Raw genomic sequence first — 16,872 nt, 5'->3', positions numbered from 1 at the left:
GATGGCCACCGGCGCTGGGGCCCATCTACGGTGCTGGGAGCAGCTGCTGTGACCATTGCCAATCAATTGCTGTGCTGGGGGCACAGAGCAGGGCTCCATGAGCCTGCGTTCTCTGAGGCATGTTTCCCACAGAGATGTGCTGTGACCCTTGAACATGTGGGGTTTGGGTGCTCCAGCTCTCGTGTCTCCTTTTATAGAACCCCGGAATGGTTTGGGTTGAAGGGACCTTAAAGCTCCTCCAGCTCCAACCCCTGCCACAGGCAGGGACCCCTTCCACTGGAGCAGCTGCTCCAAGCCCCTGTGTCCAACCTGGCCTTGAGCACTGCCAGGGATGGGGCAGCCACAGCTTCTCTGGGCACCCTGTGCCAGCGCCTCAGCACCCTCACAGGGAACAGCTTCTGCCTAAGAGCTCAGCTCAGTCTCCCCTCTCTTGGGCAGGTTCAAGCCATTCCCCTTGGCCTGTCCCTACAGGCCCTTGTCCCAAGCCCCTCTCCAGGTTTCCTGCAGCCCCTTTAGGCACTGGAGCTGCTCTCAGGTCTCCCCTTTAGGAGCCTTCTCTTGTCCAGGCTGCCCCAGCCCAGCTCTCTCAGCCTGGCTCCAGAGCAGAGCTGCTCCAGCCCTCAGACCATCTTCATGGTCTCTGGAATCACTCAAGCAGGTCCACATCCTTCCTGTGCTGGGGGTCCCAGAGCTGCATTTTCCTCTCGCCCATGTTGTCTGGAGCTGACCCTGGTGTTTGCCCTCTGGTCTGTGCTACACAGGGATTTGTGTAGCTGATGGTTCTGCAAGACAAGCTCAGGCTTCTGGGACCTCTTACCCATCAAGGTGTCCATTCCCTCCTTAACCTCATGCTGTAGCTTCTGGTTGATGTCAGATGTGGATGTAAGCAGATGCTTTCTCCAGCCGATGATGAGCTTGGCTGGAAAGAGGAGTTTGTAAATGACAGAAAGATCCTTAGCAGCGAAATGAGAGTTAGTGTTCGAAATAAAGAAAACAAGACAGCTTGTTTCATCTAAACAGAAGGGTTATTAAACAGGCTTGAATTAATCTGCCAGAGCTCTGAAATTGAAAAGCAGGGCAGAGGAGCATGGAGCAGACGAGTGGGAAGAGAAGTCACTTTCTTGAGTAGACACTGATGTCTAAACACTGTAGGAGAGGAGATGATGTTCAGCTGATGGTGGGGATGTCTCCAGGTCCTTGGCTGGACCTGCTGGCACTGGGAGCGCTATGGGCAGCTATGCATGGGACTCACTGGAATCCTGCAGCAAGCAGTTTGTGTGGCTGTGAGCTCTGCAGTGGTCACTGCTTGTCACGCTCTGTGGAGCAGACTGTGCAAGGAGTGGAGATGCTTTACATTTCCCAGGGCTCAGGCACTTGGAAACGCGTTCAAAAACTGCATCAAACACCCCAGTGATGCACTTAAAAGGGCAGGAGACCCTGTGTAAAGAGGCTTCAAGAGGTAAAGGCACTTCTTTCGTGTGGCTGATAATGCTGGTGTTGGTTGCAGTTCATAGCACATACTTCCACTAAGACAGGCCTGACGAGGGCTGGTTAATGGTCCCTGAAGGGTTCTTCAGTGCTGTGTGGCTCTCTCCTACATCAACCTGTCTGCTTCAGTTTTGTTGCTAATTTAAGGGCTTTTGCAGTTGTGTTCTGCCTTTCTGAGTCCTTGCAATCCCACAGTGGCACAGTGGTGGATAGTAATTTCTTCCACTTCTGCAATGGGAATCATCATCCAGCATCATCCCTGGCAGCTGAAATCTGGAGAGAAGCAGTGAGCCAATGGTGCTGGTCACACAGTGGGGAAGAACCTCTCCCTTTGTGTGTTCCTTTGCTTTTTGTCCTGATGGCTCCTGGCCTGGTTTGATGCTGTTACCACCCCTACCCTCACAGTGTGATGGGGGAAGGTGCAGCGATGGACAGCACGATGCCCTGCAGTTGTGTAGGCTTGACTTGGTGGCTGTGGCTCATAATCCCACTCTGGAGCAGCATGGAGCATCATAACCAGTAAACACAGGCAGTGGCCTGCTCTTCAGCATCCCAGTGCTGCAGGCTGAATGAAATCTATAGCTGCACAGTTGGGATTCAGCATCTCAGAACCTAATTTTAACAAATGTCCAATTTCCTGGTTTACTTAGGTAACAGCACTGTGGCTACTGTGTAAGTACATCTGCTGCCGTAGGGAGCGGTGGGGATAACGAACACCACTCACTGCACAGGCCTGGCACAGCCAAAGGAGTTCTGTTTCAGGATTTCTGCTTAATGGAGTGGCTGGGGACCCATTTAATTTGAAGCTGGGGTTCTTCCCTTGCCTGTGGTGCACTTGGAGTGAGGCCAGGAGAAGCTGCTGCTTATTCTACTCCTCCAGTTCGGTGGCTGTGCTGTGATCCTCCCTCGTGCTGCACTGTAATATTCTCTTGTAATAAAGCGCAGATGGATGTCACCCAGGGACAGGCTGGGCTGAGGCTGGGGAGATAAAACTCCTGCCGTTGTCACTGGGACCTTTTGACCAGCCTTGGGCAAATCACTTAATCGTTTAATCTGCTTGCGCCTGAGGTCACCATCCATTAAATTGTATTTTGTTGGGAATGAAGCTCATGAATAATCAAAGGATGCTCAGGTGCACCAGTGAAGAGGGGTGGAGAAACCTCCGTCCATCAGGACTTGGGTAAGAAATGGGTAAAAAGCACTTCTGAAGGGACATGCTGGCCTAGGTTGCCTTGGAGGGATTGTGGACTCTGGTTCTGGGGGTACTTAAAAGCGGTATAGAAGAGAAACCCATTGGATGAAGATTATAGCTGGTCCTTCCAGCAAGGGACTGGATTAGGGAATCACAACCTCCTGCCCACAAACTTTTATGACTGAATGTTATCCAAAGCCAGTGACCTGTTTGCAGAGGTTTGGCTGAAACTGAGACTTCCCCTAACTTGACTAAACCACCTATTAAACTTAAGCAGCGTTACGTGTTCCCTTTGTGTCATACTTCATCCAGGAAAATCAGGGTCTGTCTCCAGCCTTGGGCCTGTCCTCAGGGACTGCGTGGTGAATAAAGTCCTCTTTTCCCAGCACCTCTCTCAGTGCAAGGTAATTTATAAGCTATTTGGCAGCAGTGTACTTGAAGCTCAATAGCTGCCAGCTGTGGTTTCTCAGATTGCAGGTGTCAAGTAGCAGCACAGGGGAAGAAAAAGGGGTCTAATTTCTGCCACCTAGGTGTCCTGGGTTCGTTAGGAGCTCTTTCTTTTGGGGTTGGTGGGTTAAATGTCTCCAGCTGTAGTACACAGCTGGATGTGAGCCACGGCTGCGGTCCTACTTTAGCTTTGCCAGGGGAGCCAGTGATGACTTAGTGTTAAAGAAATGCCTCCTTGCTCTGTTTCAGCATCCTTAGCAGTTGCAGGTAGCTGTGGCTATGTTTGCTCGTCACCACTGTCATAGAATCATAGACTCAACCAGGTTTGTCTGGGACAAAGCCAGGAATAAGGTCAGGTCAGAGCACTGCACAAAACACAGTTAGAAAGATGGGGCTAGCAGCAGGGATTTCCTGTTTCTCTTTACCCCAGACCTGTTGGGATGTGTGTGCTCGAGAGGGAGGAGGGGAGGAGAGGTGGCTTATCCAGTATGCATTGTATAACCAATATCTGAACTCTGGACAAATTTTGTGCATAATTCAGGCAATCGTGTTTGTTATCAGGGAAATGCCTTTTCATGGCTGGGTTTTGTTCTTCCCCTCCTCTTCCTTGTCCCAGGCCTGGAGGAAGTAATAATCACAATGCTGTATTTTGCCCTCTTAACTCTTTCTCAGAAAGCTGACGAGGTTGTGAAATACCATCCCTGTGAATAAACAGCTCTGGGGAAGCAGGTTCCTGCCTGTGGCAGCCAGCACAGCCCTGCCGAGCCAGGGACAGAGTCTGTCTCCAGATTAGGAAGCAGTCATGGGCCTGTTGTCCCACTCCCTGCAAGCTCAGTTATTGCTCAGGAGGCTTCATCCTGTGAGGCAGATCCCCAAACCCGTGTGGCCTTAGGACAGAACAAACCTAGTGGGTATCATTGCCTTCTCTGCCCTCACCGTGTCTCGTGGTTGGTGTGGTTTAGTGTGAGGTGTCCCTGCCCATGGCAGGGGGGTTGGAACTGGATGATCTTGAGGTCTTTTCCAATCCTAACTATTCTATGATTCTATGACCCTGGTGGCCTCTGGGCTGGGAACAATGCAGGGACATCCCAGGAAAAGCACATGGCACTGGGATGCTGGGAGGGCAGAAGTGGAGATGCTGGGGTTGGTGCAGATGCATTTGCTGTGTCTCAGAGGTACTGGGCTGCAGGAAGTGCCACTTCCAAAGGGGATGGAGTGTCCCAGGGGCACAGATGCGATTGATGAGGGATGTGAGGCTATGTATAAATCACTGCTCACGAGACCAACTGTACCCCAAAAGAAAGGACCCCAGCGCCATGAAGCAAATGTGGCTGCCACATGGGTAACAAAAACTGTCCCTTTGATCCATCATCTTCCATAGGAGAGTCTCTTTTTGGTTTTGCTTTAATTTTCCTTCATTTGTGTGTGTGTATGTGCATAAAATGCCGCTAATGATAAACCGTAGCGCCTGGAGTGAGTGACAGCTGAAATAAGAGAAATGACTAATCGGGCCTCCTGAAGCCCTGTCGCATGGAGATTAAATGAGCCCTTTTTTCATCCCCCCTCAATGAGAATCATGGGCATTTGAATAATAATATTATAGCCTCCATTAGGATGACAGTGGGGGGAAAAAAATCAGCTCAGACCTGTGATTATTCCTTCAATTTAATAATTATTTAAATACCAGATAACTCCTTTCAGCTTAATTGAGGCCTTTCAGCTGCTGGGGTTTATATTGTGTCCCTGAATTTACTCTCTCTTTCACCTTGCGTTACTAATAGCTTTAGATTGCTTTGAAGGCCATCTTTTAAACTGGCTTCCAAAATAAAAAAGAGGAAAAATTCATGGTCAAATAGTATTAAGGATCAGAGTTAAAATTGCCTCCTCTCCTGTTTCCCTGGTGTTTAACTCCCCAGCTGCTCCCAGCCATCCCCAAACTCCTCTGCAGGGCACACAGTGGGTTTATGCTGATGGTTGAATGAATCAAATGGTTTGGGTTGGAGGGACCTCAAAGCTCCTCCTGCTCCAACCCCTTCCACTGGAGCAGCTGCTCCAAGCCCCTGTGTCCAACCTGGCCTTGAGCACTGCCAGGGATGGGGCAGCCACAGCTTCTCTGGGCACCCTGTGCCAGCGCCTCAGCACCCTCCCAGGGAACAGCTTCTGCCTAAGAGCTCAGCTCAGTCTCCCCTCGGGCAGGTTCAAGCCCTCGACCTGCTGCTCACACTGCTTCATCTGTGTTCTTCACCCACATGTTGCCCCAGCCCTGGGACAGTGGGGACCTGGTAGGAGCCAGGGATGAATCATTTCCCCCTGGTTTGTTCATGTAGGATGTCAGCTGATGGCCATGCTCTGTCATCTTCAAATGATGTTTGGAAGTGCAGATTCCTCTTCCTGGATGATCTCTCTTGCCTTTGGCAGTGACTGTTCACAAACACTCTGCAAAACCTTCTGTGTAAGGCCCTGCATAGGAGTGGGGCTTCACTGACAGCTCTGCTGCACAGCAGCTCCAGCCTGGCTCTGGCTTTTATACTGTTCCTGAATGAAGACGTTGCTGGGAGGGATATAAAACTGCTGTGGCCTACGTGAAGAGCTTCTGTTGGCCCATATGTATATCACCTTTAATTATTTAAATGTATTAATTTCTAGCTTGCCCTGTTCTTTTCTCACTTTGTAATGGAACAACCTTTTAAACATTGGAAAGCTGCCGAGCAGGAAAAGTGTGTGTGGAGCTTCCCAGCAGAGCCTCCCTGTTCCCTGCTGAATCTGTTTCACTTTCTGGGCTCCTCTGGAACCAGAGCCCTCTGCCCCAGAAGCATCTCTTCTGAAGGAATGAGAAACGGAGGGATGCTTTCTTTTGGGACTGCTGTTATGAGAGATGTTTTGGCCTTGGAGGAAAGCCCATTTGTGCTGCCCCTGCTTTCTCTGTACCCTGTGGTGCTGCAGCCATCACCTCCATGCCCTCCCCAAGGCCAAGGGCAGTTGGGTTTCATGTCTGAGCTTTGGGAACAACAGTACTCGAGGTTTTTTATGTGTTGATGTCGAGGTGCTCTGCCGTGACCTTGTGCATGGATCTGAAGGTGCTTTGACACCAATTCAGGTTTTCCATAGGGCTCCTGTATTAGCAGCTCTTGTGCCAGCTTTCTGGGCCCCTCTTGAGCTCTCCTATGGTGTAGGGTTCTCTGTGTGATACCAGATGTGGTACATCTCCCTGCCAGTGTGTGTGGCTCGTGCTGCATTGCTATGTTGTCCAAGATCAAAGCTGCTGTCTGTGATCAGGTTGTTGGTGCCCACCATGGGTCGCCAGCAGCCCTCGTGTGGGTGAGCCTTCCTCTGAGCACATCCTCAAGAACCTTTTGTGTTCTTTAGAAAGATTCTGGATTCAGAGAATAACTTTGGGGTGTTTGTTTGGGAATTCAATGGGAAGAGCTAGGGAGGTTACCCGGCACATTGGGGTCTGCAGCGCAGGGAGCTGCTTCTGGCCACAACTATCCAAACAAGGACAAGAATGCAGCAGGGTCTATGCTGTCGCTGGCAGAGACAGAAACTGCCTCAGCCCAAGGTAGAAATTAAGAGACTGGCAGTAAGAAGCAATCAGCTGGGGAAATGTATCTACGAGCACAATGAGAAACCCATTACCGCTCTCTTTCTCCTGTCTTGTCAGTGACATGGTGATGTGCAACCCAGGGACAGAGCTGCTCTGTCACCTCTCAGAAACACCCATCTCTGCTTCCCGGTGGTAACAAGCCTGAAGAGCAGCTCGTGGGTGACACTTGCTGATGAGCTCAGTGCAGGTTTGCAGTACTGTGGTTTGAAATACCAGAATGGAGATCAGCATCAGTCTGAGGAGAGCAGGGCCTGGGCTGTGCTGGGGAGCAGCCTCCTGCATCTGCATGTAGGGCAGAGGAGGGGAGTCCAGTCACATCAGCAGGGAGGGCAAATATCTCCCTGGTGTGTGTGCTTGGGGTTTGCGTGGCCGTGGTGGGAGGTGATGGTGCTTTGGTGCAGAGAATGCAGGTGAAATGGTGGCTCAGCCTCTGTGCTGCTGTAAGGGGGTGGAGAGCATCATTCCCCACAGCAGCCTGAAATGCTTCCTGTATCCAGACTGGAGGAAGGAATGGATAATTTGAGATAAAGGAGGACTCTGATGTTTGGGGTTTTTTTTGAGTCTGGACACTCATGCATTTTTGGTGGTGTGCAAGCCAAGGGTTCAAGGCATGTCAGGTCTGGAGGTGATGACAAGGATGAGACACAGTGTCTGTGATGACAAGGGAGGTGCAGAGCCCCAGTGCAGGGATGCTCCTGGGGACCTTATGTGGTGCCTGCCTCAAGGTGTTGTTCCGCGGCTCCTCTGAGCAGCTCTCCTCAGTCCTTGCTGCCTGGCAGAGCGCTTGACTGGCACCAGCTCCAGCTGCCCTGTAGGAGCCCGAGGTGGAAAGCTCTTATGTGAACCCATCCCACTCAGCTGGAGCGTCTCTGAGGCGCGCACCCACTTCCTAAGGAAATTCCAACCTGGTGATTGATTCCTGATTCAGGCTGAGAGCACCCGTGTGAGCCGGGAGGATGGGACCCAGCGTCAGTGGGGCTCCAGCTGTAGCCTGGGCCTGAATGAGGGCTAGATGCTGTGGGAGCACTCACAAAGACAACAGCTAAACCTGTCTGTGTTTTGTGCCTTATTTCCATGCAGACTTTGGCAAGAGGTCTCCACCTCGAGTCTTCCCTTGCCTTGTCCTTATGGGTGAGGGCACGTCATTCAAAGTATACTTCTGTTATCCATAGAGCTATCTCAAACAGCGTATGGACAACTTGGGTGGTGTTGGGTCTTTTGGACCCCATGTCTAAGCTGTTGCTTTGCGTAGGATTTGTTAGTGCAGGAAATGTGTCCAAGGCGGCCAGATGGGCAGCCAGGCTTTCCCTGAACACCATGCTGTTGGCAGTGTTGGGTTCCTGATCCAACCACATGCCTCCCACCCCAATAGGAGCTGCTTTTCAGCAGCAAAGTACCTCCTGAAGCCTGAGGAGCATCTTCAGAGCTGCTTCTGGCTCTGGGAAGGGGAGGTGCTGGCAGCTTTGGTGTGTATGTGCTCGGTGAACTTGCCTGTGTGAGACTTCTTCCTCAGGTTTCCAAATTGAATCATAGAGGATGCAAAGGTAGAAAACACCTCTTATTTCCTGCGCTGCTTCCAACAACATACCCTGCAGGAGACATCCTTTTAGCCAAGATTGCAGATTGATGGTTGGGTGTGTGAGCTGCAGGCTTTGTCTTGGGCTGAAGCTGATTATCCCCTCCCATGGCTGAGCAGAGTACATTATAAACAGCTAAACCACACAACAAATTAATGTGCAGAGGCTGAACCAAGTGGCAGAGCATCAAGCCTGAGCTGTTTACCAGTAAGTTAGGAGACCTGCTTAATTTTTTGTTGGGCTTAGAGACATCCTCCCTTTATCTGAAGGACTGTGTAATTAGAAAGTCTCCTTTGAATTTTATCTGCAGGGCACACTGGATCTAATCCTCTGCTCTCTGTGTTTCTTTTCTTTCCTCAGAACCATGTGAGGGACATTGCTGGGGCACAGGACACACGCAGGGAAGACAGAGTTTGCCTTTCCCAGGATGGATCAGAGGAAGAACTGGCCTCGGGTACTGGACTCTGATGGCTGGTCGGTGGCTTTGTTCTGTCTCTTCCTGGCATCTCTCTCCCGAAACGTGTCCAGCAATGCCTTGTTCAGCACTTTCCACTCTGAGAACCGGGACTGGACGTTCAACCACCTAACAGTCCACCAGGGCACCGGAGCAGTCTACGTTGGAGCCATCAACAGGGTTTACAAGCTTTCTGGTAACCTGACCATTTTAGTAGCTCATAAAACTGGTCCTGAGGAGGACAATAAATCCTGCTACCCACCCCTCATCGTCCAGCCATGCAGCGAGGTCCTCACCCTCACCAACAACGTCAACAAGCTGCTGATCATTGACTACTCTGAGAACCGGCTGCTGGCTTGCGGCAGCCTCTACCAGGGGGTCTGCAAGCTGCTGCGCCTGGATGACCTCTTCATCTTGGTGGAACCCTCACACAAAAAGGAGCACTACCTCTCCAGTGTCAACAAGACAGGCACCATGTATGGTGTGATTGTGCGCTCGGAGGGCGAAGATGGGAAGCTCTTCATTGGCACGGCGGTGGATGGGAAGCAGGATTATTTCCCCACCCTCTCCAGCCGCAAACTTCCCCGGGACCCAGAGTCGTCGGCAATGTTGGATTATGAGCTCCACAGTGACTTTGTCTCATCCCTCATCAAAATCCCCTCGGACACCTTGGCCCTTGTTTCGCACTTTGACATCTTCTACATCTATGGTTTTGCCAGTGGCAACTTTGTCTATTTTCTGACTGTCCAACCCGAGACCCCAGAGGGTGTCTCCATCAATTCTGCCAGCGACCTCTTTTACACATCTCGCATTGTCCGTCTCTGCAAAGATGACCCCAAGTTCCACTCCTATGTCTCTCTGCCCTTTGGCTGCACCAAGGGAGACATGGAGTACCGCCTCCTGCAAGCAGCGTACCTCTCTAAGCCAGGGGATGTGCTGGCCAGGTCCCTCAACATCACAGCACAGGAGGATGTCCTCTTTGCCATCTTCTCCAAGGGCCAGAAGCAGTACCACCAGCCACCCGATGACTCTGCGCTCTGCGTCTTCCCCATTCGCACCATCAATGCTCAGATCAAGGACCGTCTCCAGTCCTGCTACCAAGGGGAAGGCAACCTGGAGCTAAACTGGCTGCTGGGGAAGGATGTCCAGTGCACTAAAGCGGTAAGGGTGCTCTGGCTGTTGGCTGTGGTAGCCTTTGAGAACTGGTATCAGTGGCCCTATGGAACATGAGCTTGCAGAACAGGATCACATGTAGGGACAGGACAAGGGGAAATGGCTTTAAACTGACAGAGGGGGAATTGAGATGAGATCTTGGGAAGAAGCTCTTCCCTGTGAGCAACCTGGTGTAGTGAAAGGGTCCCTGCCTGTGGCAGGGGTTTGGGACCGAATGGGCCTTAAGGTCCCTTCCAACCCAGACCGTTCTACGATTCTATGCCTCAGTTTCCCTTAACATAGAACAGAGTCCATGTTCTTGTCAGAGAGTTACTGATGACAGTGGAAAGAAGGGGTAGCACTAAGGTAGATGAATACAAGTGTGCAGCTTGCTGGAAGTGTTTGCTGTTCCCAACCCAGGGCTCTGGAAGCAAGAGAAAAGCTCTTGCCTGTCCCTGAGCAAGAGGGTGGTATCAGCAAACTAGCAGGATAAATACAAATGGCAGTGACATCTTTTCTGTTTCTATTCAGCTGACTTCTTTAGTCTTGATTCACTTGTAGATTGTTCCTGGGATGACTTGGGAATCCCTGGGGCCTTCTTTTGCCAAACATAGTAAGCTTGGCTGCTGAGAAGAGATAAACATGGGTTAAATGAAATGAAAGAAGGAAGGTGAAGATTATCTTGAGTGCTGGCTTGCAAGGGAGAGAGTCATCCTGTCAGTTACAACTAGATGTGCCTGAGCATTTGGTAGTTAATGTCCCTTGTGGAATATAAGTGGACTGCAGTCAGTGTGATGGTGAGCAGCCACCCATGTCACCACTCGAGTAATCTCAGCTGATGTGGCTTAATAATACTTAGCTGTCAGCAGAATGACTTTTCCCTCACTTGTAGCAAGTGGTGTTCCAGGGAGAAGCCAGCATCTGTATTCCTTGTGTCATAGAAGGGAAACTGAGGCACAGAGAGGTGGTTTGTAGGGGAGTGCACAGCGGGGCAGTGGAAGGAGCAGGAGTGATTCTTCCCACTTCGTGCTTGGGTGGTTGCTGGAGCCCATTCCCTGGATGGTTATCTACCTTTCCAGGGCAGGCAGGCTGGTGCTCCCCATAGCCCCATGGTCACACAGGGAAGGTTTATCTCTGTTCTGGAGCTGAGCCTTTTGTGCCAGAGAGAGTGGAAGAGTCTGTAGGACTTAGGGCTCCTCCACAGCCCTGTCCAGATGCGTTTTGGGAGCAGGTGCCAGGGTGTCTTGGCCTTGGCCATTGGGGAAGGCAGCTGAAGCGGGCAGGGACCCGGGCAGGGGGTGGCTCCCACTCTGCTGTCAGCACCATTGGCTCCCCTCTGCATGTGTGGGGCTGCCCTGTGCTCTGTTTCACTCACAGCTGTCCCAAACCTCATCTTTCCAGCCAGTCCCCATCGATGACAACTTCTGTGGGCTCGACATCAACCAGCCCCTGGGCGGCTCCACACCCGTGGATGGAGTCACACTCTTCACCTCCAGCCGGGACCGGATGACTTCTGTTGCTTCCTATGTCTACAACGGCTACAGCGTAGTGTTCGTGGGGACTAAGACTGGCAAGCTGAAGAAGGTAAGCTTATTTCATGGCTTTGGAGAGGGCCAGGGTCCAGTTTTCATCTGTCTTGGGAGACTGACGTGTGTAACTGCTGCTGTGCCCTACAGATGTTTCCCAGTGTGAAACTGGGAGCCAGTCAGGAGCAAAAATCACAGGGTTTGGGTCACAGAGAGCCTTGCATTGGTGAAGCAAAGTTCAGTGAACTGTGGTGTGTGCCTGCAGGGCTATTGCAGAAATGATGAGGGCAATAATGGGCCAGTCTGAGTAAAGTGAGGAGCTGGTTTGCAGTTTCTGAGTGAACCTCAGCAAGCTGTGTCCAAGGTCTCAGATCATTCCTTCTTTTTGACACACTGATGGAAATCTTACAGTAGTTCTGTGCTGTTTCCCAGCAATCCTTGTGTAGAAGACCATGGTGGTGGCAGGATGTTTGGCCATGGAGGGATAGGAATGAGTTAACTTGGCTGCTTTTGGAAACCAAGCCTCAGGGCAAAGTCCTACTGCTTCCCTCTGCCTCTTACCTCCTACTCTTCCTTTGACAGTTGGATGATTGATCAGTCTTGGAAGATAACATTCCTCACCCTCTGCATCACAAAGCCGGGGTTAGTTGCCTAGGGCAAAGAGATGCTCCTGCTGGTTTCCTCCCCCAGCACAGGGGATGGGGGGAACTGGTGAATTTTAGGATTCTGAAATCCAGCTGGGATTGCCTCCTCTTGGAGTCCTCTAAACAGCTCTGCAGTATGTGCTGTGCAGAGGCTGGTCAGGCTCAGTCATGTATCTTGTGTGCTCCTCACCAGTTCTCCATCAGGAGTTCCATGTTTAAAATGAGGGTGGAATGGCACTGGGGAGTGCAAGCAGAGGTGGGTAAGGCTGTTTGTGGGAGCTGCATCTTGGCAGTGGGTGCAGAAGTCAGCTCCAGCAAAACCAGCCTTAGAGGTGTTGCTCTGGAAAGCTGAGATCCTTCAAATTGCCCTGAAATAGAAATGACACCATTAAGTGAACCTGCTAAATGCAGACCCTGCTGCTTTGTACCAGGGAAGGAGTTAACAAATGTCATCCACAGCACGCTGTTAATTTTTTTGTGTCCTTAAGCAGCAGGGAATTTCTTCCTCATCTATCCAGGAAGATACAAGGGCAGGCAGATACTACACTTGAATGTCTGCATCATTTTAATTACATCAGTTCATTAATATTCATCCAGCACTTTACAAGTGCTGAGCAGTAGTAAATGAGGTGCCTCCCTGGTGCCTCTCGAGTGTCAGTGGGACAGTTTTGAACATGGGGGAGAGTGGGCATGTAAAGCAGAGCCCCTCTCTCCTCCCTGCTTGTGTCCCCTGCTGTCACACATGGGAGCACTGGGATGTTTCTAGCTAAATGGATGGAAGAGGCATCCTTAGCATATTGCAAATGCATATTCAAGCCAGCTTCAAGCCAGACTTGCAGCCTAGTGCTTGTGTTTGCAGTGTTTTGGGGGCATTGAGTAGGTACCTTATTTAGAGGCAGTTAAAGCAAACAGCCTGTGCCTGCACAGTAGGTATTTACTGTCTTGTGCCATGAATTATGTAGGGATACAGCAGAAAGGTTTAATTCCTTGTGCTCTTCTGCATGAAGCACCTACCTTTTTGATGCAAAGTTAATCTGTTCATGCCCATCCACCTCACTGTCCAGAGTAAGGGCTGCTGGGATCCCTTACCTGCTTGAGACAGTGGTAACCAGGCACTCAGAAAACTGGTTCATCTCTCAGCAGATGCATTCCAGGCATTCACTACAGGCAGCCTTTCATGGTGTCTGCAGCCAATGAGGTCTATGCCTTGTGTTATTGTTGGCTGGAGTGCCATCCTCCAGTGCATGGGACTGAGGATGATGATGTTCTGTAATCTCATGGTCCTGTCCTTGCCTTTAATAAATCTTTCCTTATCTGATACATGCGATTATCTTTTACGTGGCTTAAGAGAGACCACAGGAAGCAGCTTTGCATTGAACTCTGGGCACTTGGGACTCTCTCTGCAGACCTGGTGGGCAGTTAACAGGTTTTCTCCAGTTCTTGTGCATGTTCCAAGATCAGACATGTCTTAAAGTCAGGAGTACTCAGGACTGTAAATGTTTCCATATCTCTTTTTCCCCATACGTGAAGGGAGGATGGTAAAAATGTAGGTACTTCTAAGTGCCAGAGATTTACAGATAGGTTCCTTATCTCCTGCAGCTCACCACCTTGCTTGTCTACCTGCACAATTAATGTCTGAAAGCGCCCTCACACCTATTCCCTCTCCCACAGCTGTTGATTTACTTTGGAAACAGGCTGGTGGCTCAGGCTGGGGTTTTAAAGAAGATGCTTTTGTGTAGCTGGAGGAGTCAAGGAGCCAGCTCTGAAACCTTTCAAATTTGTCTGTGCTTCCCCAGTGAGAATTCATTACTAAAGCTCCGTTACCTCACTGATGTCCTTCCCATTAACTCTTCCCCTGACTGCCTCCTGCACGCTCACTGGGAGAGTGGCTGCTGCTGCTTCAGCCTCTGCTCTCAAGGAGCTGAGTGCTGAATGTCCCCAGTCCTCTGCCTGCCCACACATCCCTTTCAGTACAAAGCTGTTTAGCTCTACCCCTTCCTTTTGTGGCTGCCCCATCCCTGGCAGTGTTGGACACAGGGGCTTGGAGCAAGCTGCTCCAGTGGCAAGGGTTGGAATTGGATGAGCTTTAAGGTCCCTTCCAACCAAAACCAGTCTGGGATTCCTCTGTTTCCTGTGTACATTTGAAGTCCCTTTCTGTTCCTTCCAGCACCCAGCACTGGCTCATCTGTAAAGGAATAAATTCTCTGCTTGGGAGCAGTGTTGAGCCCTGTGGCACTGCTGGCAGCTTTCCCATGCTGAGCTCACCACTTGCTTTGCAGGTTAGAGAGCCCCACAGGGCCTGGGTGATGTGGGCAGCCCAGGCAGGTCACCCATGGAGTCCATGCAGCCTGGCTGTGAGTTCAGTGTGCTGGAGGGGTGTTGATCCAGAGCTGCTGACAGGCCAATAAGAGCAGATAAGTTAGTTGACAATGAACTTGGCATCCTTCCTATAGGGAACATGAGGGTTTGGTCCAGCTCTCCTTCCAGAGCACCTCAGTTTCATGGCTGGGGGAGAAAGGGAAAGGGGAATCATGTTAGAGCTGTAATCATTCAGAACTATGGATTCCTTCAATAAACCAATTTTCATTGAGCGAAATTAGAAGAGACATTTATGCAACAGTTAACAGCAACTAACTGCTGGGGGGGGGAATGTGTTGGCTTGCTTGTTCTGTTTATGGCCTTCATACAATTCCATCAATATTGATGTGTGATGCCTTTGATTTTGACACTAATCATTGCTATGAATTAAATTTGCAGCCATATAATTAGGACTGCTATTAATAGGGCCTCAAGCTAAGTACTGCTGTGCTAGTTGTCTTTTTCCTGATGGAAAACGGCATCCACGGAACTCAGCTAATGTGGTTTGCCTGGTAGATGCTGAGACTGATGTGAAAATTATACTTGCTATATTTAGAGGAGCTTCTCTGAAAGGCAGATGCATGGGCAGGGGCTGACTTGGAGGTTTCCCAAGATCCATACTGGAGTTGCCCTTGAACTTTTGCTGCTCTTAAGATATATAGACTGAAGTGGGAGAGGGACAGATTGCAGGAAGGAAAGAGTAACCCTCAGTTGGAAGGGCTGCTGTTGTGAGCCTTGTTTCCATTTCACCTTCCCTTCCTTGTGCAAATCTTCCTACTTATTTTCTCAAGCCAGTGCTGTTTCAACTCTCTCTGTCCCTGTGCATGCCTGGTTTCATCTCATCAGGCTGAGCACAGTGGCTGGGATAGCAGCATGGCTCACCACTAAAAATCAATCTTGTATTTCATCCCAAGAGGTCTGCTTCTTATTAGATCTAATAAATCAGTGAAGTGCCCTTCATTCAGCTTGTCAATGGAGGACATTGTTTGTGATCAAGAATAAATAAATGTCTCTTCTATGTCTGACAGTGCATCGTCTATGTATTATTCCACCACCGTCCTGTTCATGGCTGCCGTAGGAAAAATGCAGTTCCTGCAGTGGGAGCCTGTGGCCTTTCTATCCCATGCCTGTGTTCACATGAGCTGGGTATGCTCCTGGATGTCTCCCAGGGAAGATCAGAACCGTGACGTTGTTCCTGGCTTTTCCCCAGAGCTGAGTTGTTCCAGTGGCAGGAAGGCTTTAGTCTGGAGAGGGGCTTTGGGACAAGGGCCTGTAGGGACAGGCAAAGGGGAATGGCTTGAACTTGAACCTGCCCGAGGGGAGACTGAGCTGAGCTCTTAGGCAGAAGCTGTTCCCTGGGAGGGTGCTGAGGTGCTGGCACAGGGTGCCCAGAGAAGCTGTGGCTGCCCCATCCCTGGCAGTGCTCAAGGCCAGGTTGGACACAGGGGCTTGGAGCAGCTGCTCCAGTGGTTGGTGGACTCTGCATCCAGGGGTTGCTCCTCCAAAGGAAGATGCTCTGCATTGTCTGTCTTCAGTGTAAACGGTGTTACAGGCAAGTTATTTCAGATGCTCTGAGGTGAAGGATAGGATGTGCATCTCAATTTGTACTGGATCTTCCTGGATAAATGGGTGTCAGACATTGTTCTGAACACCTGTAACAACCTGTCCTAATGGCAGCCGCTCTGTATGGGGTTTGAATCAATTCTGGCACACAAGGTCACCCATGGAGAGCTGCTTGGGGTCTGTGTGGAGGAGAAGAGCTGCAGAAGAACATGAAGTGCTGTAACTGCTTTTCATGACTGGAAAGGCATGTTTACCTGTTGAATTCTGGAGTGGGTGGTGTGTAATGTCTGACCTTGCTTTCAGTGAAAGCAACTGCTGCTTTTTCCAGGGATGGTGATAAGTGATGGGATGACGCACTCAGGGGAAAGGCGAACTTGAAGCGTGTTGTTCCATCTTGGTATGTGGTAGTTTTATTCAGCTTGGCTGATTTAATTTCTTCCATTAGTGGGAATAAAATAGGTCTTTCACAATGAAATCTATGTCTGAACCTGTCCTTATCTGACTTCATTCTGGGGATGGTTATCTCACCCTTTTAATTTATCCTTAATTATCACCCCCACACACATTCCGTAGCACTTCCGTAGAAAATCAGTTGCATCAGTGTGTAGAGAAGCCAAAAAGGCATCAGGCTGTTATTGACCAGATGAAAATGAACCATTTGCAGGCACGCTGCAAAGGAGATGCCTAGTTTTAGCTGTAGGTTGTAAGGTCAGGTGCTTTGCTGGTTGGATGATCAATCCATCACCCCTCGGAGCACAGACCTCTGTGTCCCAGCAGAGGTGTGGGATGGCAGATGAGTCTCCTTTGACTGAAGAAGCTGTTTAATTGAAAGGTCTGAGAAACAAGTCTCTGTTTCTTGCCCTAGGA

The 16,872-nt window shown here is 50.3% G+C and overlaps 1 protein-coding gene across 1 annotated transcript in view; it reads left to right on the top strand.

The window, feature by feature from the left end:
• The first annotated feature begins 8,719 nt into the window (after nt 1-8,719).
• PLXNA2 (plexin A2) overlaps nt 8,720-16,872 on the top strand; it is a 142,420-nt gene continuing 134,267 nt past the window's right edge. Inside the window, exons 1-2 of the mRNA XM_005143191.4 lie at nt 8,720-9,923; nt 11,316-11,498. Of these exons, the coding sequence (XP_005143248.2) occupies nt 8,736-9,923; nt 11,316-11,498 (1,371 nt within the window). The 5' untranslated portion in view covers nt 8,720-8,735. The remainder of the gene's footprint in view (nt 9,924-11,315; nt 11,499-16,872) is intronic.

This window comes from Melopsittacus undulatus, chromosome 16 (genome assembly GCF_012275295.1).
Source record: "Melopsittacus undulatus isolate bMelUnd1 chromosome 16, bMelUnd1.mat.Z, whole genome shotgun sequence".
Classification (NCBI taxonomy): Eukaryota; Metazoa; Chordata; class Aves; order Psittaciformes; family Psittaculidae; genus Melopsittacus; species Melopsittacus undulatus.
The sequence above is the reverse complement of the archived record's forward strand: the minus strand, read 5'-3'. Positions and strand labels throughout refer to the sequence as shown.